The sequence below is a fragment of the Curcuma longa genome, unplaced genomic scaffold (assembly GCF_044706935.1).
Source record: "Curcuma longa cultivar G26 ecotype Majalengka, Jawa Barat unplaced genomic scaffold, ITB_CL_G26_1.1 contig_26446, whole genome shotgun sequence".
NCBI lineage: Eukaryota > Viridiplantae > Streptophyta > Magnoliopsida > Zingiberales > Zingiberaceae > Curcuma > Curcuma longa.
The window spans coordinates 1-15,229 of record NW_027433123.1 but is presented as its reverse complement, the minus strand read 5'-3'; the positions used below and the strand labels follow the sequence as shown (position 1 = coordinate 15,229).

Genomic DNA, 15,229 nt, shown 5'->3' with positions numbered 1-15,229 from the left:
AGTTTAGGTAGACAAACTTATCTCATATTGTCTCAAATCCCATTGGATCATATGTGCATAGGAAATTTCACTAGCAACACATTAGCTGTTCTTGTACTCATAGTTATCAAAATTGTATAATTCATGATTTGTATCATAAGAACAGCTAATGTGTAAAAGAATGCCTTGTTGCCTTGGGGCTCATAGTTGGTGTGATTGAGAATAAGATGTACTGCCTTGTCGATGTTTTTTCCTCTTCCATCTTCATGTAACATCAAAATTATCTTCCTCTTCCGCTCTTTAATTGTGTTGATGCCATTGGCACTGATTGTAGACAATGAAGATAGAGTCAATATTGACTGTCCTACTAAGTAGTTAAGGTAAAAGCATTTGATGTCCATTTCCATCTCTCTCTCTCTATATATATATATATAAATCTATCTCTCTACATAGATAGATAAATATTGCCAATGATCTAGCTATCTTATATGTGTGTGTGTGTATAAATATATATATTGGCAATGATCTATTTATATACAGAGGGAGATATAGATTGGCTTGATATGAAAGACGACTAGTTGCAAAACTTTTGGTGCTGTATCTTCGAAAATCAAATTGTGTACATTTGGACTGCGAACGCTACTATATCCGCATTTACTATATTTATTAAGTTTCGTGCATTAGCATATCCCTTCTGATTTTGATTATATTAGCAAGAATAAGGCAGAGAAACATGGAAGCTGCTAACCTTTATCTACGACTAGCAAAGCATCCCCAAACAATGTAGACTGAACAACAAATTTAGATACCTAGCAGCATGCAATTATTTGTGTATTATTTGATTCAGGGAGCTTAAACCTGTTATGACTCGAGGCTAACAGGATGGCTTTGGGTTAGATGTAGGGGTGTATATGTCTTAGCCTCAGTGTGCACATAGGCTGTATTTCAGCTGCTTTATATATCTGGGGTGGGATGGAAAACTTCACTATTGAGTATTTTCATTCATTGTTTATCTATTAATTTTTTCTACTAGCTATTGTTTTATCTTTTTCTGATTTGATGCTATTTCGATCCTGAAAATATTCTATGGATGTGCATTTCATATTTCTTTCATGCTCAAAATGTTAAACCTGAGTTTCACTACTGCAGAACGGAGAACGTGTCTGATTAAGGGGATGAGTGCTGTTCAGCCTATTTTGTATCCAGCTGGAGGGATCATCCTGATCCAGCCAAATATTAAAAATGTTGGAAACTCAGCTTTGGGATATCCATATTTGAAAGCTTCACATCCGCATGCTTCTGCTTCATGCAAATTTCTGCAAGATAAGTTGCACCCAAGATTAATATATAATACCTCGAAGAACAAAAGAAGTGCTTCAGTACTTGTTTTTGGAAAAAAAGGAGACTCTATGAGTGACAACGAGGTAGCTTTTATTTTTCATCGTGCATCTGAATGCAACAAGTATCTAGTATTTTTTAAGTATACAGATGTGCTGGTGCCAATTTAAGGACACATCTTGTTTAACAACCTTTCATTGTGAAGAAATTATTTTTTTCACATAGCAAGATGCATTCTAAGAAACCATATTGCAAACAAGCATGTTAACTGAGTCAATTTCTTTTCATTTTATGTTTCTTTTAGTAATCTAGTCGATTTATTCACCATATTTCTAGTTTACCCGACATGTTTTTGGATTTGCCTTTTTCCTAGGAATTACTAAAGAAAGCTCAGGGGAATTTTAGACGAGAGCTAACAGTGCAGGACTTGTTGAGGGAGTATACTAAGAAAAAAAAGTTCAGTGGAAATGGCGGTGGTGGAAATTCTTTTAGGGGCGGTGGTGATGGTTCAGGTGGGCCGGAGGGCGAAGGATTTTCAGCGCAATACGAGGAACTCCTTCAAGTGATTTTGGCAGCTATTGGTGTTATATTACTGGTAGACATTACAAATCTTGCTCCTCTGTTAATTTGCGACGATTTTTTTAAATCTCTCAACAATATGTATCGACATTTGTTTTCTTCAAATGCAGTACGTACTCATAACTAAAGGCGAAGAACTGACTCTTCTATGTAGAGACTACATCAGATATCTCTTTGGGGCTAAAGCCAGTGCCAGATTGATCCGGACCATGGAGAAATGGCACACTTGAACAGAAGCAGCATCTGGAAGGGGATCATGAGCAACGATTGGTTATTATCCAATCTGAGAACACCACTAGAGAGAGTTCTGAGCAATGTCTTTTCCAGGGTTATTATCCATGACTCATTTCTGAATGAACTGAACTTGATATTACTCGGATCTCATCTTAACTTGACTGATCTGATTTGTTGAACTCCATCGACTCAGACATTATCATACACCAAAAGGATTTGATTATTGGTGGCAGAGTTGATATATAGAAACGTCTCAACATTCATGTCATAAGCTCATCCATGAATAACAATTCAACATCACTTTAAAGGGCCTTTAATTTTCTAATTCGAACTAGATTCTCATTCTCAACATCTAGTAATGCCTAATTCGATTTTAAAATTGATCGAGCCTAAAATGTTTCTTTTAAAAAAAAAATTGTAGAACACAAATCAAGAATCTACCCTATTTTGCTGTTTTGTACTTATTGCAAACTCTACAAATTCTGGTCTTGACATTGCCAGGTGGTTATGGTTCATGTGAACCTAATTTTTAGGAAACAGTTTCATGTTTTGGAAAACATGTATTTGATGAGCCCTAGGGATTACTTATTATCCTTTTGACACAAAATAAAAATAATATAATATAAGGGAAATTTTCCTAATTTTCCTGGCCATTTAAAAAATCCTTTAAATATAAACAAATTTTAGAACAACCCTCACAAGACTTTGTAATCTAACGGGCTCTTTTTCTGGATTTTGCATGATTTTAAAGTAGGAATTTGAACAAAAAATCAGTCGTTCTAAAATCTGGAAATTACATTAATTAAGCCTTTTCTTTAATTTTCCATAGCCTGCATATGGCACTGGTCTACCAAGACCTGTTCTGGGTACTGTCAGAGATAGGATTGCTGTTAGGGTCGATGTGACTTGGTCCCGAGGGAGGTTCGTATTATGGATCGATGATTTAGTCCAGAAAAAAAATGACTTAGTCTAGAAGATTAAGATCCACTTTAATTCGACGATACGTCGAGTAAAAGACATGACTCTAGAACTGACTGATTTGGTCCCACACCCCGATCGACTCAACAACTCCAGCTCAGTATTCCTCTCAACTCGGACTCATGAGCCCGAATTGGGAGTCAGCTCAGGTCAGTGCCAAATATCCGACTCAACATTCGGCTCAGCTCAGGATCCCACACCGACCTCTCTCAAAGTTTAACTCTGGTTCGACACCCGATCTCGAGCTCCGACTCCAAACTACTCCACTGAGTCTTCTCCCAGTCGTATCTCGTCTCGGCCTTAGTCGACCTCAGCTCGGGTTCCCTCTGCTGACCATGGTCCGCCCTCTTTGTCTCATACATCGCGCTCCACCGACTTCGCTTTGATCAGTTCCTCCTTTAGCTAGACAGACCACCACCAGAATGACATAGACAATCATGTGATATAGTGGATGACTTATCCCCCCTTTAATATGGTATATGATGGCGTAATCTGATGTCATATCAATATAGATGATAAGATTTTTTGCTACTGTGACAGTGATGAGATGATCTCTTTACCTAGATAGGACATCTCCTCTGATAAAATTCTCACTCAGGGATATTCTCCTTAATTGAGATAAGACAGATTTTCATTATTCTTTTACATGCATCTATATATCTCCTCTCCGTCTTGTGGAAATAGGTACGCACACACATGCACGCTAATAAACTCACTTACTCTCATTCTCTCCTCTCACTTTTCGATAAAAGAGTCTGACTTGAGCGTCGAAGCGTTGAGCTAGGGCGCTCCTAGTCTTTGTTCTCATCCTTTTCCTTATTGTGGTGCAGGTTTTATAGTGGCACCTCATACTCCCCTAGCCTTGTCCTTCGCTGCTTGTGGGTACCACCTTGACCATCAATTTTTCAGCCAGGTGATCGACTGCTCGTCCGAAAGGCGATATTCTCAACCGGAACAATTGTCATAAGCCTTCAGGTAGACCCGACCACGGGCCGGGTCCAGCCCGGACCCGGCCCGGGTCAACGGGTCGGGTGGCCCGTTGACCCGGTTAGCCGGGCCAGGTGGCCCGTGACCCGGTTAGCCGGACCGAACCGGAATCGGCCCGGCAAGATATGCCGGGCCGGTTCCGGTTCAAGAGGGTGTGAAACTGGCGGCCCGCCGATTAATCGCGGGTTGAACCGCCGGTTCAAAATTTTAATTTTTTTTCGTTTTCCCGTTGGAACCGGCAGTTCCAACGGCTCCGAACTGCCGATTCCAACGGCTCCGAACCGTAAACCAAGGAATGCAACTTTCAGAAGACGAAGCCGAAGAATTTGATACTGAAGGAACGAATACAACGGGAGGAACGGGAGGAAATGGAAGTGAGTGATGTAAAAGGGTGAAAATGTAAAAGAACTACGTGGGCTTTGATTCCCCTATACCCTAAGGAGATACGTAGGCAACTTAATAAGTGCAAGTCCTTTTTTTAATAAATTTTAAATTTTAAAATTTTTAATATAATAATTTTGAACCATCGTGAATCGTGAACCGAACCGTGAACCGGCGATTCCGAACCGTGAATCGTAACCGTCTTGGGCGGTTAAGGTTAAGGGTCGACCTGTCATGAACCGTCGAATCGACAATTCTAAATCATCGAACCATCGATTCTGAATCGTGGTCGGGTCTACCTTCATGTGCAATCTAATTAAATTGCTTATTTGTTAACTGGATTGCTGCTTTATTCTATTTTTTGGCAAGTGGTAATTCTGGAACTGGTTGCTTTAACTAAACAATAATCATTAATGATGATTGCTCATTTTTGCCTGTTTGCGTGATGCACATGACAGTACCAATTGCCAAATTACAGGACAGACAGGCATTAATTATTGCCACTTGGCATGCATTCTATCCACATAAATCAAAAGATGTCTTCGTCATGCCGTTGTGCCTACAAAATCATCTTGATATTCGGATACAGTCGTTGGAACCTCGAAAGCATGCACGTGATAGCAACGATCGATATCTATCTCCTCTCCTCTTAGTTAATAAGCAAACCAGTGAATATTGTTTGATCTCATATATAATCTCCAACGAGCACAAGATCTTTGTCGGTTATAGTAGCAAATGGTGGCTAATTTGATTGAACTGTTCGACTAGAACACACTAGAGAGTTGACTTTTAAAAGTCATCGTCAAGGCTTTAGTTGTGTTGACGTGTTGTCATATCCGCTACCAGAAGATAACGGCCTGCTAAATTCCGGCCTGCTAAATTCCCGGGGCGTCGGTAAAAGCATCTTCCGTCGCGTGCTCTCAAAGACGACGTAACACTAATCCACACACAAACCCCACCCCGCGGTAACAGACTTGTGTAACGGGGACTGGATAACGGTGCAGATCGCCCTGCCTTGTACTCTAATCAACTGTGAAATTACTTCTGCTCCACTCCACTAAGCAACACCGAATTATTTGTTTCTCCCTTCTTTTTTTTTTTTTCCATTTTCCGTGTTTTCACAATCAATCTTTTTCAAGTAAAGATCTGATTTGGAGTTACCATATATAATATATTATCCTTATCTGAATCCAATCTAAGACAGTAAATAAGTAGAGTTACGCATTAAATTTTGCTTATCAAATAAATAAAATATATTATTTTTTTTGCTTTTCCTGTCCGAATCCCTACCATTTGATACTTATAATAAACTAATTGCAAAAAACATTGATCCAACGTTTAGGCGTCCTGCTTGATTACTGGAAATAGAACAATGACAATGACAGATACATGCATGCAAAAACCTGCCTGGAAGTTGGAACCAGTCTCATGCTTCAGCTGAAGATCTTTATGTATAATTTTGTTGCTTGGATTGCACAAAATCCTCTCTTCCTTTAGTATAATAATCTAAAGTGAGGCATATATATGCCATCAACGAAACAATAAGAAATTTTTTTACTAAATCTCAAACATTATATTAATTCATGAGTAGCAATCAAATTAAATTAATGCTTATCTAATAGTAATTATCAGCATGTGCGATAACAATATTGAAGATAATGATGACAATATTCATGGTTTCATACATACTATTATTCATGAATGGAAATTAATCATCAGGAAAACTCTGTAGTCAGGCAAGACTGAAGGAAATAGAACAGCGACAAGGACAGTTACGAGCATGCAAGCCTGCCATTAGGTATAGCTAGTTGCAACATGAGAAACGGTCTAATGATTACGATCATGATCTTTAATGCATAATTTTGTTGCTAGCTTAACCCACCGAAAAACCTCTCTCTCGCTGTAATAGTAGTCTTGCCTAATCATCAGTTGATTCGGTATTATTATCATTGTTACGTTATTTTATTGTCCACAATTTGTGATCCATATAATGAGGAAAAGGCCTGCATAGTTGCTAGACCTAGAACGTCAGAGACACGTACATCACAGGAGGCTAATAGTAGTGTGCTATTAATCTAGAACACATTAACATTAATATAAATTTATGTGATAGAATCACTTCATAACATCAACTATGTGGGTCCATAAAACTTTATGTCCACCACCCTTTTAATGGTCCGTAGTCATCTTTTCTATTACATTTTTCACTCACCGTCTCCTTTTTGGCAACCTGGCTTTCATTGCTTCATGGGTCGAAACTGCAGCCAGGTTCATAACTGTTTAGAGGGAGAATTGAAGGTTGCTTCTCAGGAGCACCATCTGCTACTTCTCACTTCTTTACTCGTTTCTCATGCGTATACGACATGAACAATCCCTCTCTTCCTTTCTTAACTCTCATCTTCCACGTTGCAAATTAATTACTCCTATCGTAACGTTTCCCCGCAGCTCGCATTACTCTATTTCTTCCTCCTTTTTCCGTTCAAAACATTTTTCTTAATCCATGAAAGTTCCTGCCTTTCTGGCTTTGTCCTATAAAGAAGCACCCAAGTTTTCCCATGTTTTTTCTTCCTCTTAGTTATCATCAAGTCTAGAGTTCATAAAGCGTCGCCCTTCGTTCTTGTTCTCCACCATTTCCATCAAGCAATTCAAATCCTGTTATTTTTTCATGGGTGCTCACCAGAGCAAGAGGCCCGAGATGCCGCCGGTTCTCTTGATAGACGGCCGCGGCACCTCCGGCGATGCTGCAGCCCGTGCGGCGCCTGGAGGAAAGGCCCATTCCCACGACGAAGACATCCGGTACATGGCTGAGCTGAGTTCCTACGAGGCCGCCTGCCGCCTCGACCCAGATCTGCAGACCTTCGATACCACGCTCCAACAGCGCACCAGCCGTGTCATCTCCTCCCTCGCCGACGGCGTCGAGGTCCGGTCGCTCTCCCTCAACTCCCTCCGCGAGATCACCACCTGCCTTCTCGACATGAACCACGAGGTGGTCAAGGTCATCCTCGACTGCAAGCGCGACATCTGGAAAACCCCTGACCTCTTCGACCTCGTCGAGGACTACTTCGAAAACAGCCTCCAAACCCTCGACTTCTGCGCCGCCCTCGAAAAGTGCCTCATGCTCGCCCGCGACTCCCAGCTGATCATCCACGTCGCCCTGCAGCGCTTCGCCGAGGAGGATGCCGCCGAAGCAGAAGCCGAAGCCGAACCCGATCCCCGCCGCAAACCCAAGTACGCAAAAACCCTAGAGGAATTAGGGCATTTCAAGGCGGCGGCCGATCCCTTCACGGAAGAGTTCTTCCGCGCCTTCGACGCCGTCTACCGCCAGCAGATCTCGATGCTGGAGAAGCTGCAGCAGCAGAAGACCAAGCTGGACAAGAAGATGAGGTCCATCAAGGCGTGGCGGAAGCTCTCGAGCATAATCTTTGCTGCGACCTTTGCCGCCGTCCTGATCTGCTCAGTGGTGGCGGCGGCGGTGGCCGCGCCGCCAGTCGCCGCGGCCCTGGCAGCGGCGACGGCGATCCCGATCGTATCGGCAGGGAAGTGGATCGACTCTCTGCTGAACGACTACAACAACGCGGTCAAGGGGCAAAAGGAAGTGCTGAGTTCGATGCAAGTGGGGACTTACATTGCCATCAAAGATCTGGAGAGTATCCGGGTGTCGGTGGACCGGCTGGAGGCGGAGATCGCGGCAGCGCTGGAGAAGGCGGAGTTCGCGACGAGGGGAACGGAGGCGATGAGGCTGGGGATGGAGGAGGTGAGGAGGGGCCTGGAGTCGTTCATGAAGAGCGTGGAGGATTTGGGAGAGCAGGCCGATCGGTGCAGCAGAGACATCAGAAGGGCGAGGACGGTGGTGCTGCAGAGGATCATCAGAAATCCAGAATGAGGCAACGGTACTGCGCCATCTTCTTGTCAGTGAATTTGAAAATATTCGAATGAAACGAAACAAAACACATGTAATTGATTTCTTTGAATACTTTATTCTAATTCTTGATGTCAAAATGATTGTAGTATGATGCAAAAATAATATTTGACGAGGTAATTAAAATTTTATTGGATATTTTTATATATGCCATAGTGTTTTTTTACTTGGATGTTTATTATACAGGGGTGAGTAAAATTTGATCAATCGAAATAATTTGATTTATTCGGAAGTTTATTTTTTTTAAATATAAGTTAGTTTGGTTAAAGGTTTTTGGTATTAAATTTTAAAAATCAATTAAATTATTATTTTATTAAAAAGTTTTAGCCGTTTGCGGAAAATAAAAAACAGTAATAGCTATTTTCCATTAATTTTATCCTGTCAAAATAATTATAGTACAATGCAAAATTAATATTTGATGAAATTTTATTGATGATTTGTATGCCACATTTATTCGTATATATTTTGTTTACTTGGATGTTTATCGTATCAATAGAGGTAGGGGCGAGTTAAATCGAAATAATTTATCAAATCAAATTAATTAAGAAATTCAATTTGGTTTATTTGAAAGTTAAGTTTTTTAAAAAATATATCTATTATTTCGATGAAATCCAGTTTTTATTTTAAATTAAAAATCTATTAAATGTATTAAAGTGATTTTTTATTTCAAAATTAATATTTTTCTTAGCTGTTTGCGGAAAATCGCTATTTTCCACTAATTTTGTCATGTCAAAAATGAATATAGTATGATGCAGAAATAATATTTGATAAATTAATTTAAAATTTGTTAATGATTTTTATACCACATTTACTGTGTTTGCTTACTTGAACGTTTATTATATCAATAAATATAGGGACGAACAAAACTTCAATTAAATCCAAATAATCAACCAAATCTAAATAATTCAGAAATTTAATTTATTTGGAAGTTCATTTTTTAATAAAAGCATCTATCAATTTGATTTTAAAATTTAAAATTTAAAATCGACTAAATTATTTTTATTAAAAAATAACAATATTAAGATTTTTTTTATTTTTAAAAAATAATTAATTTGATTATCCGTTAATATCAATTCGGTTTATTAAATTTTAGTGATAAAAATTGATTGATTAATTCGAAATAAAATTTGATTAATTCAATTTTAATAGTTGGATTCAATTTTAAATAGTTGTCTTATCCCAAGTGGTAAGCATGGAGACACCTGTTGCTTGAGGTTTTATGCTCTTATCAACCTAGTGGTACTGTGCCTCCAAAAAATCCCTTAGGGGTTTTCTGATATGGGGCCGTTTCGGTTTATTCCAATTTTACCCATCCTTTTATCCTCGTTTCTACGGTGAGGTCGGTCACTATAAAAAATTTACCCACTACAGTTTTGTCCCCGGAGCAATAGTGCAATGGTAGGACATCCGGATTGTAACCTAGGGACCCGCAAATCCCCAGGGCAATCTAGATTGACCGCTGTATACGCTTCCCGATTTACCTTGGTGGTCGATGGGAAACTTCTGTGAGACTGAACTGACCACCCCAGAGATGTTGGTTACTGGAATTATCATTTTTTTTTACTAGTTGAACCTTGAAACCGCATTTACAGGATCCGACAACCCGGATTTGTTTTGATGAGCATCCTCTTAAACCCCTTTCGCTGCTCTCTGCTTCGGCCCGATGATGCCGCCGCAGGTTCCCCGTGGCCGTGCTCTCTCCACGCTCCTCACCCGTCGCCCCTACAAGAAGCTTCGATCTGCTCCCGTGAAACCCGCGCCGCCGAATCCCCCGGTGGCTGTGGTCGTCCACAGGATTTCCACCATCCTCCGCTACTCGCCTTGGCACTCCGCATCCGCCGAGCTCCGGGAACTCCCCGTACGATGGGACTCCTTCACCGTCAACCGCGTCCTCAAGACCCACCCACCCATGGAGAAATCCTGGCTCTTCTTCCACTGGGCCGCCCGCCTTCCGGGCTTCAAGCACGACCGGTTCACCTACACCACCATGCTCGACATCTTCGGCGAGGCAGGGCGGATATCCTCCATGTGGCACGTATTCCGTGAGATGGAACACAAGGGAGTGGCGCCGGACGCAGCTACCTACACCTCCGTCATGCATTGGCTTGCCAAGTCCGGCGATCTGGAAGGAGCTGTGCGCGCGTGGGAGGAGATGAGGGCGACGGGGTGTCGCCTAACTCTGGTGTCCTACACCGCGTTCATGAAGATATTGTTTGATCACGGGAGGCCCAACGAGGCGGCCGGCGTCTATAGGGAGATGTTGGAGATTGGGCTCTCTCCTAATTGCCACACCTATACAGTGCTCATGGAGCACCTGGCAGGAGTTGGTTAGTCAAACTTCAAATAAAAACTTGAGTGTTAATTCTCAATGAATCGTTGATATATGATATACTGAAGTTCAGGATTTGTAGCTTCTTTTCCATTCATTTAATTCTCTTCCGTTAGGTGTGGCTAGTGTGTGTGACCTTTTTCTCCAGCCTTCTACTATATACCAATTAGACTGAACCCAGGAATAATTGGTGTACCAATGACAGTGTAGCTGTGTCATGAACAAATGTTATTCTTAGGCAAATGAAATATATGTGCTAGTAAGATAAGAAAGCTAGCATTTGAAGAAATGAAATGTGCAGATGACCTAGAATGTGGAGCGGAAAGAAACTGAATTGACTTGTGAAATTTCTGTGACTGTGTTTATTTTTCAACATTAGAATATTGAGAGGGAAGTGCATGAATGTACATACAGCTGTAGCTTCAGTTCGAAGTTCTTTGAGTGTGGAAATTTTATGATCAATCAGAAATATAAAACTGACAACTAGTCATTGTGTTCTAGGGAATATCACATTTTCTTTGGTTTGAGAACAATTTTGGAAGCATTGTTTTGTTATGCATTTTGTATTCTTCCAACAAGGTGTCTTATTTACTTGGTGTAATGTATACTTAATTAGGTTAAGATAACATGGAAATGTATCTAATAGGCATTGGATTTTAATTGCTGAATCGGCCTATTTAATATGTGAACTATTACTACCTACTGTGTGCATAAAAGAAATTTTTTCTACCCTGTGACAAATGTCACTCAATTATGAAAAGAGTGCTTTGATAATTTATGTTGTCTTATATATGTTGAATGTAAGCTTTTTTCCTTCCTATCTGTGGTTGATCAAAAAATTTCCCATCTCCCATGATTTTAGGCAATGGCAAAACCAGGAGTTTCTCTGGGTAGGAAACTTAGCAAATACAACAAAAAAATTTGACCAATAAGGAAAGCTTAAGGAAATCGGCAATGGTGATTAACAGGTGTGATTGGTTTGGTTCGTTTTTTGTTTCAATTTTGGATGCCACCCTATTTGCAATGTTCACATTATTGGTGATGAAGAGGAGGAGGTGAAGATCAGTCATGTAAAAGGGAGGACGTTTTGACTACCATGGGAAAGGAGTGTGAAAAGAGAGTGGGAAGGAACTCTTTATTTATTTTTTACAAAAAATATTTCTTTTTCACTAATGTACTTGCCTTGCCCTTTTAGCTTTCGAAAATCATAGTAGTGCATGAGCCCTATTGTGCCGATTGGTTCTAGGAGAAATTTCTGATATTCTAGTTTATTGGTACATTCTGTTTCTAAGTTCAGCATTTCACATGTTTGTTTCTCAGGTAAATTTAAGGCTGTCCTTGAGATAATGAGTGAAATGCAAGAGGCAGGAATTGTACCTGACAAAGCTGCATGCAACATTCTCATTCAGAAATGTGCCAAGGCTGGAGAAACACTGGTAATGAGACAAATTCTCCAGTACATGAAGCAACACTCAATAGTTCTTCGCCATGCGGTATTTATGGAAGCACTAGAAGCTTTGAAACTGAAAAATCAATGTGATCATCTCCTTCGAGAAGTGAACCCCCATCTTTCGTCTGAAGGTTGTGAAGAGGAATTAGACAGTCAAACAACTCATTCCGATACAAATTATTTGATGGATAGGTCCATAATCATTAATCTTTTAGCAAACCAGAACTTTATTGCTATAGAGCACATGTTCAATGGGATGATTAACAAGCATATAGAATTTGACGCTGAGCTCATATCTACTGTCATTCAAGTCAGTTGTGCATGCTACCAGCCCTCTTGTGCACTAGTGGCATTCAGATACTGTTTGCAAATTGGGACAGCTCTTGATAGAGTTGCCTACATCTCTCTGCTTGGCTTCTTCATCAGGGAGAATGAATTTCAGATGGTCCTGGAGATTGTTCATGAAATGGTCAAAACTAGCACTAACTTTGGAACATATCTTGTTTATCTCTTGATATACAGGCTTGGCTGTGCAGGGCTCTGTAGTTATGCTGAAAATATCTTTTATTCTTTGCCAATGGAGCAGAATATTATTACCTGTACAGCTCTTATGGATGCTTTTTTTCAAGCTGGTGAAACTGGGAAAGCTCTTGATCTCTACTCAAAATTAAGAAGACAAAACCTTCCTATCTCATCTGGCATGTATGAGGTGATGATACTTGGTCTACAAAGATGTGGCAGATTTGCTGATGCAGAAGTTTATAAGAAAGAGAAGAAGAAAATTCTAGTGAATAAATATTATCAAGATAAAATATCACTGGATGAAATTTTCTGTAATTTCCTTTTTAATGGAACTTCCAGTTAGGCAGCATTTGAATTACTGAGAAGAACATGAGAAATTGAAGTCCTGAGTATTTTGTTGCTGCTATTGCTACTGACCAGAAGATATCTCGGAACTGGATCATGTAACAACTGGATACTATAAGGTTTTCATAAACTGACAGAAACTCAAGAAGTTTCTGTCTGGAAAAACAATAAGGAACAAGTTCCAAATGAAAATGAAAAAAGAGGATGGATCTAGCATGATCATGAGAAATGCCTAGTGGCATTGTTATGTGTCAAAAGAAATATTCAGTTGTTAGGAGAGTGGCCTGCATTGATGTGACACCATCATTGCCATAGTTGTTTGAATTTGAAGCTTTTGATTTTCTGCACCAACTAGTAATGCATAAAAGATGCTGGTGTTAGATGTGGTTTATATATGAGATTTCCTAGTCCGAGAATGAATATTTCAATCCTTGTAAAGAGGCCCAAATAGGTTACTGGTAAGTAGTGCAACAATTTTATTGGTGAATCAGATTTATTTTATAGTCAACAGATCTTCAATTCAAATAATTTCATTCTAGTTTTAAGAAATCTATATCTAATTGACCAGTAAGATACAAAACTTGTTATATAGCTTTTCTTAGGCTTAATCTTCCTCAACGCTTCCTAAGTTATCATCAATCTTTCTAATTGGTCAATAGTTCAAATCTTTAAACCTCATTGTTTTTCCAATCATTGCACTTTGTTTCATATCGTTCAGCTACGCTAATGGACCTATGATTTACGAATGCCTGCTAAACATCCATGTCTTCTTAATCAGCATTAAATAATTGTTGGATAAATGACAAATATCTAAATAATCTTAGAAACGGAATTAGGTTAATTTTTTCAATATTAAATCTTGTAATAAATTGTTTATGTTTTTGATAGGAAGCTTATTTATGGACTGGCAGTGGCACTTTCATTATCTTCAATAAGCAACTCTGGAATGACGTGATTGAAGTGAAACTCAAAGATTTACACAGAAATATGCATGATCTATTTGAAAATGTCTGCAATAGTTAAGGTATTATTTAGTAATTAACCCTAAATTTTCTTCTAATGCATTCATTACATGATTTTTCTTATTTGCTCTGATAATTCTTGAAACCTCTACCACCATACTGTGTTCATAAATTTCTTTCATGTAATATTCTTAATTCGGTTGCTTCATCCTAATTGTGTGAGACTTCTTGGTGCAAGTGCTAGATGGATATACAAGCTTTGGTGGTGTTTACTGCTTATTTATCTAATATAACTGAAAGCTACAACATCAATCTTTTGGGAGGTCTACGTAGAGCACATCCACTCTCTATGTTTCTTAGTATAGTTTCAAGGCTTGCCAAAACTATTTCTGCTTAGCAGATAGTGTCCGGCCATTTAGTTGACTTTAAATAATTCTTTTCAAACCTGTCTTAAAGTGGCAAATTCCAAACTGCTTAACAAAGGATACATTGAACTAACATTATGGTTGTTATATAAAGGTGGTTGTTTTAGAAAAAACCATTCTATCAGGAGGTTAAATTCAATTCTTCAATTGGTTGTCAATACAACACATCTACAAAATTCTCAGTCAAATGTTGTGTGTTGTTTAACTGTTATTGAGAGAACTCCATTGACCTATTTTCAATGTGTTCTCAGGTTGCTCAGTTGTACTAATGGATGTTCATCTGTTCTACTGTTCAAGTTTGTTTCTCACACCATCTCTTCGTGCTTTAAGTCTGTAATCCATGTATCTTGATCAATTTTCAATTGTCGCAACAGTTTTATCTTTTCGAGCAATCTTGATCCTTGGCTGCAACAAGACAATTGGTTATCATCTCGTTAAAATAAATTAGATTGGCTTCAGAATGCATTAGAGCATCCACTAGCATATGGTTATTACTTATTTATGTATTATTGTTACTCTCTTTTTTTTAAAAAAAATGCGTATATTGGATTGACTGTTCTCTTGCAATTGGTGGGAGAATAAGTAATAGATTGTTAGGTACAAACCTTCCCCAATATGCCTCATCCTATTTATTTCTTCTACCTGCTAATTCGTTCTTTTTGCCTTAAATAGGCTCTACATGCAGAAACATTGAGCTGATCAACTCCGTGCATAAGTCCAAAACAAATCCAGATATGGCAACGTACGGCTTGCATGGTCCTATCATCCATCGTAACTGCAAACTCCAGTCATATCTTATGC

General features: G+C 39.3%; 3 protein-coding genes across 3 annotated transcripts; all 3 read left to right on the top strand.

Annotated features, from left to right (window-relative positions):
- Nucleotides 1-1,131: 1,131 nt before the first annotated feature.
- On the top strand, nucleotides 1,132-2,347 carry LOC141818885 (uncharacterized). Its single transcript, XM_074706296.1, has 3 exons — nucleotides 1,132-1,403; nucleotides 1,691-1,912; nucleotides 2,007-2,347. Exons 1-3 carry the CDS (start codon nucleotides 1,155-1,157, stop codon nucleotides 2,124-2,126), a joined length of 591 nt encoding a protein of 196 aa, XP_074562397.1. The 5' UTR covers nucleotides 1,132-1,154; the 3' UTR covers nucleotides 2,127-2,347.
- A 4,583-nt stretch (nucleotides 2,348-6,930) lies between these two features.
- On the top strand, nucleotides 6,931-8,502 carry LOC141818884 (UPF0496 protein 1-like). The gene has a single exon (XM_074706295.1). The coding sequence runs from the start codon at nucleotides 7,142-7,144 to the stop codon at nucleotides 8,357-8,359; it is 1,218 nt and encodes a 405-aa protein (XP_074562396.1). The 5' UTR covers nucleotides 6,931-7,141; the 3' UTR covers nucleotides 8,360-8,502.
- Nucleotides 8,503-10,058: 1,556 nt separating this feature from the next.
- LOC141818886 (pentatricopeptide repeat-containing protein At2g01390-like) lies at nucleotides 10,059-15,165 on the top strand. Its single transcript, XM_074706297.1, has 4 exons — nucleotides 10,059-10,722; nucleotides 12,045-13,499; nucleotides 13,930-14,065; nucleotides 15,101-15,165. Exons 1-2 carry the CDS (start codon nucleotides 10,059-10,061, stop codon nucleotides 13,037-13,039), a joined length of 1,659 nt encoding a protein of 552 aa, XP_074562398.1. The 3' UTR covers nucleotides 13,040-13,499; nucleotides 13,930-14,065; nucleotides 15,101-15,165.
- Nucleotides 15,166-15,229: the final 64 nt, after the last annotated feature.